The sequence below is a fragment of the Citrus sinensis genome, chromosome 3 (assembly GCF_022201045.2).
Source record: "Citrus sinensis cultivar Valencia sweet orange chromosome 3, DVS_A1.0, whole genome shotgun sequence".
NCBI classification, from domain to species: domain Eukaryota; kingdom Viridiplantae; phylum Streptophyta; class Magnoliopsida; order Sapindales; family Rutaceae; genus Citrus; species Citrus sinensis.
Window position 1 is genome coordinate 51,425,208 of NC_068558.1, and position 12,081 is coordinate 51,437,288.

The 12,081-nt window shown below is 36.0% G+C and overlaps 2 protein-coding genes across 3 annotated transcripts; one reads left to right on the forward strand and one right to left on the reverse strand.

The window, feature by feature from the left end:
• Positions 1-3,455: 3,455 nt before the first annotated feature.
• On the forward strand, positions 3,456-6,951 carry LOC102630500 (hypothetical protein). The gene is made up of 9 exons (XM_052438658.1): positions 3,456-4,058; positions 4,196-4,262; positions 4,350-4,427; positions 4,706-4,758; positions 5,122-5,205; positions 5,755-5,807; positions 5,893-5,957; positions 6,037-6,095; positions 6,583-6,951. Exons 1-9 carry the CDS (start codon positions 3,822-3,824, stop codon positions 6,670-6,672), a joined length of 786 nt encoding a protein of 261 aa, XP_052294618.1. The 5' UTR covers positions 3,456-3,821; the 3' UTR covers positions 6,673-6,951.
• Positions 6,952-8,702: 1,751 nt separating this feature from the next.
• On the reverse strand, positions 8,703-11,031 carry LOC102630201 (GATA transcription factor 4). 2 transcript variants are annotated; one of them, XM_052436357.1, is made up of 2 exons: positions 9,445-11,031; positions 8,703-9,332 (listed from the first exon to the last, which is right to left on the reverse strand). In XM_052436357.1, exons 1-2 carry the CDS (start codon positions 9,670-9,672, stop codon positions 8,805-8,807), a joined length of 756 nt encoding a protein of 251 aa, XP_052292317.1. In that variant the 5' UTR covers positions 9,673-11,031; the 3' UTR covers positions 8,703-8,804. The 2 variants fall into 2 exon arrangements, with proteins under 2 accessions (XP_052292317.1, XP_006490843.1); XM_006490780.4 differs by having other exon boundaries at positions 8,703-9,368; positions 9,445-11,013.
• Positions 11,032-12,081: the final 1,050 nt, after the last annotated feature.

Below are 12,081 nucleotides of genomic sequence, written 5' to 3' on the forward strand. Positions count from 1 at the left end.
TTGAAGATCCATATGCTTTCTATCAATCTTAATTTCTATTTCACCAGAATCCTTCAAATTCATAATAATAAAACCATTGTTGCATACCCAAATCAAACTAATCAATTGAGAAGCAAATCTCAAGGAAATATTATGTAAAATCCTCATCCAAATTGATCAGATATTCCCAGAGATAAGTTATTTAAAGGAAAAAAAAATTCCATATCTGCGGCTGCCGATAAAATTCCTGTAATTCTTTTTGCAGATGAGACCCATCAATGTCGATGCATTGCTTGTACCCATTCAGTGCCAATAATTTTTCAAAGATGGTCGATCTCTTTCTAAGGGAAAAAAAATGAATAAAAAGAAGATGATGATGCTAGATACTTGGGATTCGCAAACTTTTTTTCCCCTTCTTTCTTAAGTCTTAATAGGGATGGCAAAAATCTCCACGGGGATGGGTACCTTCGGAGATTTTCTCCATTCGGGAAGGGTACGGGGATAATTTTATACCCAATTTTTTTTTCAGGGAGGGGACGGGAAAAATTTTTTACTCAACTTTTTATTCGGGGAGGGGACGGGGATGAGGTGGAATCCCCATCCCCTACCCATTTCCCCATTTTAATTTTTAATTTTATTTTTATTTTTAAAATTACTAATAAATAAATAACAAAATTATAAATATTGTTAAAAATAATAAATATCAAATAGTTGTATGTTGGGAAAGTGGTCACCCTTTGCCGGGAATTAGTTGAAGAGTATTAATTGAAGTTTTCACCAACTGTTTATTGCTTTGATTATACTGGTAGTAGTTCTTCTACTAGATCTACAGGGGATTCTTATAAGAAAGCAACCAAATGGATGACAGGTTTTGATGATTATGTAAACAATGGAGATTGTGCAGTTGTTGCAGATGAATTAAATTCATATTTGGATGAGAAAGTTATATCTCGGATGGAAGATTTTAATATTTTGAGTTGGTGGAAGACAAATGCTAATAGGTATCCTACATTAGCTCGAATTGCTAGAGATGTTTTAGCAATTCCAATTACAACAGTTGCTTCTGAATCAGCTTTTAACACTAGTGGTAGAGTTGTGAGCTCATACCATAACAAACTTCATCCAAGCACATTGGAGGCCTTAATGTACTGTCAAAGTTGGTTACGAGCTTACAATAGCGGTATGAGTTTATTTTAATATGATTAATTTAAAATCGAAAATAAAAAAATGTATTAGACTATTAATTATTCGGGGACCGGGGACCCTCGGGGATCCCCTGTTATTATTCGGGGAGGGGATGGGGATTCTCTCAAGCAATTTTGACGGGGACGGGGACATATGCAAAACATCGGGGATGGGTATAGAGAGATTGGTCCCCTCCCCTCCCCTCCCCATTGCCATCCCTAAGTCTTAACCAATAATAATTATACTGTCGTAATTTTAAATTACATATAATTTATCTTGGTTTTTGAATGTAAAGACATTTTATATTTTTAATGTTAGCATGACATTAGCGTTGGACTCACAATGTTGACGAAAATGTTGTAAAATGAAATGTTTTCAAAAGATATAATAGTAAAATAATAAATATTAATATTTCTTATAATTATTTGATACTTTGTAATTTTTAAAGTAGTTAAATTATAATAATCCTGATAATTAATATTATTATAATAAAAATAGCATAGTAATAACATTTATTGTTGGTGTTGTTGTTATTATTATTAGGCAATGACAATTATAAAGATGCTTCGTCACGAAGTATTCTGTCATAACTATATATTAGAGTGATAAATAATAAAAAATACATTATAACTTTAATTGTGTCCTTTTTAGGAGTGCTCTACAATAGAATATCTTTATCATTGTATCATCCTCCTCCTCATTATTATTACTATGATTATACATATATCGTGGCATCATGAAATTTTTTGCCTTTTATTAAAGGTAATAAAGTTACTCTACCCAATGAAAATCTCATTCTCAATCCCTCTTCCTACAATTATATATATATATATATATATATATGAAATATTTTGTGTTTTATTAAAGGTAATAAATTCACTCTAATGAATGAAAATCTCATTCTCAATCCCTCTTTCTCCTCCTTCTAATTATTATTATTATTATTACTACTAAAATTATATATACGGTGGCATCATTATTTTTTTTGTGTTTTGTTAAAGGTAATAAAGTCACTCTTGACGAATGAAAATCTCATTCTCAATTCCTCCCCCTCCTCCTCATCATCTTCTTCTTATTATTACTATGAACATATATATATATATATATACAAAAATTTGTGTTTTATTAAAGGTAATAAAGTTACTCTCATCAATAAAAATCGCATTCCCAATTTCCTATAAAAATAAAATTCACATGAGGAAATGTGGTTGGTCCCGCAATTTCCATACGTTTGGCGCATAGTGTATCATCATCTTTCAAAATTCTTTATATCCTTCTCCCTTGCGAAATGCAAGTGGAATATGAACATCCTCTCCTGTGAGGGGTTATTTGTATTGAGCATGTATTTCATAGAATTCATTATAATAATGTAAGTCCCAATCACGTATATCTGATTGTAAATATCAGTGTAATACCTCTGCTACAATAAGCAGTTGTTGTAAATATCTGTGTAATGCAGTAATCTGATGATTAATCAGTCTAAAAAAAAAAAAATCTTTCAAAATTTTTTTCCTGTTTTTAATTATTTTACTAATTAATAAATCATGCTGAATTTATATTAAATTATGCACTCGACAATTACTCTTACCAACGATAGCTGTACGATTCCATATCTCCGACGATGAATATTTTAAAATTTTTGATGGTAATGTCTCAAAATTTCATCCAAAGCCACTGGACACATGGCGTGCCCCATTTGATAGGTAGAAGTCATTATTTTGATTAATACATGTAGATAATTAATTTATTCAATATACCCAATAATAAAATCCTAAAAAAATAAAACTAAATAACATACATACATATATATTGACAGTTTGACACTACACTAAATGTACTAAATATTAAAATTTAATGCAACGTAATATTATGTACTCTTAATACAATAAATATATACAACGGGACACATGCACCCTTAAATGCAATGTAATTGTTTACCCCTGAGACTTATGTTTCAATTCAACCTTACCAGTAGAAGTGCTCAATGCAACACTATTCTCTCTCTCTCTCTCTCTCTCTCTCTCTCTCTCTCTCTCTCTCTCTCTCTTTAACTTCAATCGTGTAAATAATTCTTGTACCATCTTTTTTTATTCTCCTCCATCAGCTTTCAGTGCTTGTTCTGTTGGATTCCTGATAACAACATTAGCTTCAAGTGAACCATGTCGTATGATTATATATTTTATTTCTTATATTTACATTGTTAGTAATCATATTGACTTCATTGTTGGTGAATTTTTATTTGGTTAATTTCGAATTATCTCGTAATAATATCATAATTTTTAAAATACTTTATAAATTATTATAATGAAAATGAAAAAAAAAAAATCTCATCAATTCACGTTTATTTTTTTAATTTTTTCAAAGAAAAGTTGATATTCCTAACAATTTGGGAGATGTTCTAAAATTTATTATTTCATTGAGGGGTGACATGAGCATAACCCATAATTTTCATTAAAGAAAAAGCAGAGGAAAGAAGTTCAAAGGAAGCGGAACCTGAATACCTGATCTCGGCAAACCGCAAGCCGCTGGGAACTTAGTTGGATCACTTACACTCCGATTTTAAAAGCGGGTCGGGTCATCAAGGCTCAACCGCCCAAGTAGCGACATATTCCGCAGAGAGAAAAAAAAAAAAATCCCTGAAAGAATTTCCCCGTCAAATGGCAACAGTCACAGAATCATCAGAAGATGAGAAGCCAAACGTGGCAGCAGCAAGTGACACCGTTTTTAAATCGCAATCCCTAGAAGATGGTAATCCGTGGATCGACAACGCGGTCCAACAAGTTATGATTTACCGGAAGATCGTTGAGGAGTCAATCGACTCTGCAATTGAAGCTTCGAGATCTCGTCTCTCTCAAACACGTCTCACTGCCTCTGTTCACTTCCAGCAAACCCTCGTAAGCTTCTAGAATATCCATTACTTTTGGTATTTTCGAATTTCATTTCCAGCAAACTCTATATATTGTTCCATGGGACAGAATGAAACATTGGATGATCGTACCATTATTATATTGGATTTTATATTTGAGTGCAGGACTATTTGCAAGATGTTAAATCCGAGTATGCCGCTTATGAGGACGCAGCGGTCGGAAAGGTGAAAGGTTTGCACTTTCGATTACAAACTTGTTTCTTTTAGTCTCACATTGTATTTCTAAGAATAAGAGAGGCCTCTTCAATTTTTGTTGCAGAGGGTATCCATGTTGCAGCTTCACATCCATTTATTACAGCCGGTGGTGCCATTGGCTTAGGATCTTTCTTATTGAAAAGTATGTTACCAATTAAGATTGTTTATCATTTTCCTCCTTTTCTTTTGAACTTGTTTTATCTACGATATTGATACCTAATCTTCCGTGTGTGTATTGGTTTTGCTTACTTATTTCATTTATGTTTGTAAGGTGTAATATACGTGGCAGTTGCACATTTGTAAATTTATATATGTCGAGATTTGCATATATTTAAGAAAACAATTCCTCATTAGAACTTCTATTTACGCTATATTTTTTATTTTTCTATCAACTTTTGAACTAATTCAAATAATATGCAGGACCAAGGCATTTCTTGTACTACAACACCTTGCGCCTCTTTGCTAGCGAAGAGGTGAGTGGAATAATATTACCTTTTTCTTGCCCCTGATAAATAATGCTCTTGCGACCAAGAGAGATTGATTCCTGCTCTCTTTCTACTCTCCAGCAATATAAGGAGAGAGTATTTCAATCATCTGAAAGGATTTTTTTTTCCTTTTTCTCCCTTTTTTGTAAGTAAATTTGCATGCATTATAGGTGGCCACCAGTCTATTTCTAATCATTCCGTTCTTTTTGAACTGTGGAGATCAAAATCAAAATGGATTTTGTTAAGGACCACCTGACTGCCTTAAGGAAAGATGGATTTTCCAATCATTGGCTTGTTAAGCATTTTTACTGTAGCATGTCAAATTTTATTTGCTTATGTTTCTATTTGCAGTCCTTGCTCTCCAGAGCTGATACTAAAGTAAAGCAATTGCGGCAATCAATTGACCGCCTGAAGGCTGAAAGTGAGAAATTGGAGGTAACTTTTCTATTGTTTAGTTGAATGATGATGTGGAATGAATGATTGGTGTTGTTCATCCATCAATATTTGTAATCTACAGCTTGTGAATTAGCGACTTATTTATCATTATATCTTTATCTGTTCATTTAAAAACATAACCTCTGTGTTTGTGTGCTTAGAATGAGATCTTTTATTAGATCTTTAGCTGGTTCTCTCACAAGCTTTCGTCAAAATATTTTATGCAATGTTATTTCTAAGAGAATAATAGTATTTGGTGCGAGTTATACTGGTTTGCCTAGGCCCTTTGATTGGCTATAGCTCACAGTGTTCTTAGAAAATCATGGAAATCATAAGGTTAAATACCATGAACTTCTCTCAAAAGAAAATATATTGACTGGAAACAAAATGATTGAAGAAAGTAGTATGGATTACTTGGCACTTTAATCCCTTGGAAAAATCATTGCCATTTTTTTCCTTTTTCAGTTAGTGTCTGCTTTTACATCAATAGTTTGTCCAAACCAGGCATTTCTTAAATGCAATTCAAATGTTCTATTATTTGGTTTTCAGAAGGTGGCATTGGTAGCGGAAGATGAGCTGATTCGAGGAAGGACGAAACTCAGGTTAGTAATTTTAGATGGATGGTTTTTACATTCATTTCTTCCCAAAGCCTGAGTTTTCTATTCAAATGCTTCGTATCTTGATTAGGCAAGCTGGCAAGCAGATCCAAGGAGTCATTAACTCGGCCTATAAAATTGAAAGACAAGCCGCTGGTATGTTAATACTTTAAAAACTGATGAGGAGAAGAAGTCATGCCTAGGTGGTCTTATGGTTGTTCTTTTGTTGCATCAGGCTTGAAAGATATTGTTGGAGAACTTCCTAGAAGAGAAGCATCCCGGTTCCGGTCACAAGTAAGTTTTCTATATTAACATGTGCAATTAGTATTTTGTTGCTACTACTATTATTATAATTATTTTGGCTTTAATTTTTCAATTAAGATAGGATAGGAGATATTTGATGATGCTGCAGAAGTAACTTTTTAAGTTCATTGTTTGATATTTAATCTTAAGAATTAAGTGTCTATCAGCAAAAGGTATATTGCACCAAGCACTTGCTGCTACTTTGTTGTAATGTAAAAGATTGTACATCATGATAGAGATGTAAAGTATATGGTCATCTTTATGACAACGTATTAGATGAGTATGCACTGACTACATGACATTGAAGTTATATAACCCCTTCCCTTCTAGTAATCAACCTATCAGGTCATTTGTTCTGATGAATTGACTTTGTACGCTTAGTGCATGTTTGGCCATAAACATGGATGATGTAGTTGCTTTCATAATATAGCCCTTTTTAGGCAAGAATATCACTTGTTTGAGATTGATTGCTTGGCAGGTTTCCAACATTGCTTCTGAGGCAAAGCGAGAAAGAAATGCTTTAACCAAGGAGGTTTCAAAAATCAGTAATTATGGAATCTCTGTCTGAGAATTTTCTCACATCTGCCCACTTACTGTTGCATGAGCAATGGTCTCATAAACCAATCCAAGTGCTTAGAAATGCTTCCTTTCTACAATTTTTTTTTTTTTTAAATTTAGTTGCAATCAAGGATGAGATACAGCCATACATGCAGAATTGAGTGTTGTAATGAATATTGGTGTCTACATACCATTTTATCTCTTTGAGGGATAATCTAAAAGCCCAAAAGTCCAGAATTTATAATGTATTTCAATTTCAATTTATTTTTTATAAGGTCTTATTTTTTAAGTCAGTGTCCATGCATACATTGCAGGCATGGCTGCTCTTCTTGCCCTTGGGCCTCTTATTTACATATTTTGTGGACCGTTTCGTCGAGATATCTTGACGTCCTCGCCTCCTGCGTCCATTATAAACAATTCGGAAAAACAGGGTGTGTATGTGTGTAGTCCTTTATTTAGTTAAGGTAAAGTGAGGAAGCCCTTACCTAGTCTTTTTGAAGTGAGGGAATCTACATTTTGTTAAAATGAAAATGTCTTTATTAGGAAATTATTATTATTATTATATTATTATATTTTGTGAGTGTTATTTATATATATATAAGAGATCGTTAGATTTTACCTCATTCACCGCTATGGACCTTATCTATGGGGAGGCTGTGTTTTTACAACTTGAGCTAGGTGTTCTGAAGTCTAGCCACACTGTGAAAAGATTTATCTTGTAAAACTATTAAATATTCTAACAGACTAAGGATGGATGAATAATCCGATCCGATCCCAAAAAATCATATTAGGATTGGGTGCGGATGAAGTTTCTAACTTGATTGGGTTTGATTTTGGCCAATTTGATCGGATTGAATCAAATCCAATTTGAAAATTCGAAAAAATCAAAACACACAACCCATAGACGATAAAATTTTTCATCTGATACAAATTATATGTAGATTAGATTGGATTAGATTACATATTTGGACTGAGTTCGAATTATTTTTTCATTTGATACAAACTATATTTAGATTAGATTGGATTAGACTATAAATTTAGACTGAGTTCGAATTATTATTTTTTCAATAGAATTAACTTGAAATCCGACGAAATTAATTTGAATCTAAATTTGCCCACCCATAAAGTACACTCAACCTAATATTGCTTGCCCACCTATAAAGTACACTCAACCTAATATTGCAGTCTCTGTGACTCTCATTTCAATCGAGCTAGGTGTTGGCTTACCCACAAAATGACATGCAAATTATAACGCAACTTACTGACAGCTTGCCCAATTCAAGAGGTGGCCCCACCGCAACTGTGACTTATTAACTTATACCGTTTGCCAAATTATGCATGAATCTGTTACTGTTAAATTGAAATCCTATCAAATTCATAGGGATTAGATTATTGTTTCTTCAATGGATCCAAAGCCAACAATATCTCGGCGTAAATAAGCAATTACTTTGCATCTTCATCAGGAATCTGCAGACGAAAGCGCATCAATATATACAAATCACATGGTCGCTCCATAAACAATATTACCTATATTCTTACATCACTCAGCACGTGATCATCAAGTTACACTCATCAGCGGCATCAGACGGTTAGCATTCAGTCAGTCAGCCTTCGGCGTGCGCAAAGCAGCACTGCACCGGTTCCAAATCAGAATGAGAAAATAGACAACCCTTACCGGCTACCACTGTCCAGTTTATCGGTCCCCACCACCGTCTGACCTGATCTCATCCTCTCTTGGACTCTCAGAAATATTAAAGCTACTCTAATCGATCCTCCTGCATTAATGTTTCTTTAACTTCACGTCCAAAAGCATTTCTGGCTCCCCTCGGTTTCCATGTGAGAACTGAGAAGCGATAAGCGAATATTCGGTCACGTGGAAGCTCCCTCCCCCGTCACAGTAACATCATTACCCTTTCAAATCTTCAGCAAGCGTTAAATAAAAAGGCGACGCATTTGGTAGTTGAAACTATTTAAAGTTTGTTTTAAAAACACAACTTTTCTTCTCGATGGAGACAAAATTTTAAAAAATAACAAATAAAATCGACGAAAATTGAAAATTTAGAGATTTTGATAAACATATGCATGCGGAAGCGTACACTACTATTCTCATTTGACATCATAAAACACTCCGACTATGACACGTCAGCATACTTCAAAGTCACGCTGGTGACGATAGATTTGCCCCTGCCCTTCCTCCTGCTGCTGCTGCTGCTGTAATTGTTGCTGCCTCAACAGTTCCTTTTGCCTTCGAAGCTCCAAGACCTTGCGATGCGAATTCGAGTGCTGAGTCAGCACAAACGTCGGGCTCGAAGCTGGTCGGTATTCAGGCACGAGCCGACCCGACTTGTAGCGTACGCCACACGCGTTACAAAGAGTCTTAGGGCCGAGAGGTCCCGTCCGCCACTGTGGCGTCTTCTCCGATGCGCAGTGCGTGCACCTCCTCACTCCGCCTTCTGGAATCGGCGACGATTGCCGGTGATTCTCTCGCTTCTGCTTCGAATTTCCAGACTCAGATTCGGATGACGTCCAGTTCCACGTGGTCGTGTTAGCTGCCGAATTTGTCGCTTTTGAACGCTTGCTTCGTCCTCTTCCTGATAATGACGTGTCTGATCGGACGATCGTTCCGGCAAGGGAGTTTGCTGGAAAGTCCATGCAGGAATCGTCTACGAACTGCGACAACCACTCCAGCTCCGCCACGTCATCACTCTAATGAACTCAAAACAGTGTGATTAAATAAAAACAAAGAGAAAATGAATCAAGTTTTTAGAGGAATATAACTTACGGGGACACAGAGGTCGCCTGTGAAGTCAGAGGAGGGATTAAAGGAGTCAAAAGACTGGTGTTGCGCCTGAGGGAGGTGGTCGGTGTCGGAGGCGATGGCGGTGGTGTTTGCAGTGGCGGCGGAAGATGAGGAGGTGAAGAGTTCGTCGTTGGAGAAATCAAGAAGGTCGTCAATGCGAAACAAGTCTTGAGTGGTAGTGTTATTAGAAGGGAGACCGTAGATATCCATTCGGTTGTGGAGTTAAAAAAATAGGCGTCGGTGATTGGGGCTCAGCTCTCTAAGTTGTTGGTAGAGAGTGATCAGAGAGGACAGAGAGGGGGAGTTGATGAGTTGATTAATATTGAAAGGCCGGGCGGGGGGGCAGAGGAACGTGCAGGGAGTGACCATGCAGTTGCAGCAGTAGTGAGAGAAGACACCACTCACTGAGTCACACTGTTTCTTTAATCTATTTTCTCTCTCTCTCTCTCTCTCCAGCACACTTACGATTGGATATACATCTCGTATGCTGCAATGCAGTATGTATAAAATTTTTAAATACGGCATTTAGGATGGTCAAGTGCATGGATGGTTTCGTGCTATCATGGACAAATGGCTCCACATGCACAACCTAACTAAGTTATTATAGGCATTTTTCATGCCTCCCTCCCTCATAGGCCTTTTTTTTTTTTCTCCTAACCCTTTTCTCGGCGATCAAGTATTTTTTTCCTTGAGATAAATAACTACGTTGGTTGATTAGAAACCAAAAAATAGTCATCTTCCATGATTTTAAGTAGATATTATAGTATAACGTTACTTTTGCAAAAAAAACAAAAAATAATAATCCTAGCTGTAGTCGTCGGCGTTTCAAACATGAATCCCGTAACAACTAATACTAAATAATTGAACTGACATAAATAATAGATTATATAAATGTAGATAACTCCAGCAAAAAGTAAGCAATAAAATACTTTTGGACCTTCTGCCAAAGGTAATAAATTTCAAGTTTTGATATCATTCATGTGCATGCATTGGATAAAATACAAGTTATATCAATTGAAAACCCCTCACCATCCTTTCACGAGAAATACTCTTTCTGTCTCCCTCGAGGGCATTGCATTATTTTCGCTCATACAAGTTGCTGAATTTAATGTTTACCACAAAAAAAGAAAAAAAAAAAAAAAGCCCTTATCCCATTGGGTTGGCGTCGGTGAAAAACGTGACCGTGGAACTGAAATAGCCATCAAATGTAGAGGAATAGAAGAAACCAAAAAGAAAATGTTATCTTCTTTTGAAGTGAAAATAATCCCAACCCATCGGCCTTGGCCGGTACAAAATGAAAGTGTCCGCGATCGAAGAAACTTCCTAATTTGCCAGTTGCTGCACTCTTCAGTCATCACTTGTCCGGAAAAAAAAAAAAAAAGCGGGACACGCGGAGTCGTGGACGATGACAGACACTTGGTGGACCCCACAATCACACGTCAAATAAATTAGGAAAATAAGATAAACACTGAACTCGTAAGCCGTAACGCCAAAGTAGGAAAGAAAAGTAAAAGGAAGAGTGAGAGAGCCGTCTCTGTGTTCCGTTCTCAGTTTTTACAATTTTTAATTAATTACCCCTGACGCTGACGCCACCACGTTATTCAGTTAACAGAAAGAGAGTGAAACAAAACGAAAATTGACTTTCGACCGACAACTTTTTCCAGCTGTTACTTATTTAGTATAGAGCTATAAAGACTACATCAGAAGAAAAAATAATTAAATTTGGGCAAACCCACATATAATTAATAAGGGAAGGCACCAGGCACGTGTTGCAAGCAGAGGTCGGTCGCTTTGGTAGGCGGTGGGATTATTGAGTGAAAAATAGTACTAACCGTACGGTGCGCCTTCGCTTTTTTTCGAGGTACGGTACGTTAATCTCTTGATTGATTTGATTGATCCGTAGCCTTTGAGGCTTTTTAAATTGGGTAATCCTCAGAACCTGTACTGAGAGCCAGTTGTGTGCTAAGTTACGCACAGCAACAGTAGTGAATTTACACATTTCCACCGATGGGTATTGTTACTGTACGTAGGTGTATGTTACATTAAACGTAGCATAAGAGGTCCCTTTCACTTTGAGAAATTAAAAAGTATGCAATCACACATTCCCTCAAAGTAAAAATATATCAAACTTCTGGGGAGGTATTTGAAAAAACATTTTAGTAGCCAGCCTAAAAATTTCATTAACGTCGCAGCCTCAACTTGCAGTCTTTTATTCTCCCTCCCCTTAAGTAAACAGAGGCTGTGTTTGGCACCCCTAGCACTACACCACATTATAACCTTATATTATATTAAATTAATACAATATTGTATTTGGCAAAAAATGAACTTTGTGGGGTTTGTCGTAATTATACCTCATTGCATTAGAATAGAGAGAAAATACTTTCTTCTTGACGATCTCAGCCACAACCACAAAACAAATCTTCCCTTCGCAAAACCCAAAATAAAACTTTTCTCTCAGACTCACTCGTCTTTCACTCAGATTTTTCTCACTTCTCCTTCAATTTCTCAAGAGCCAAACATAGCATATGCCTTGTCAGTGCAGCGGGAATCACTAAGCGAGTGGTGTAGTTGAAGCGTCTGAATCTCTGATTGGAGTTGAGCGTCATTTGAAGTTCGAAT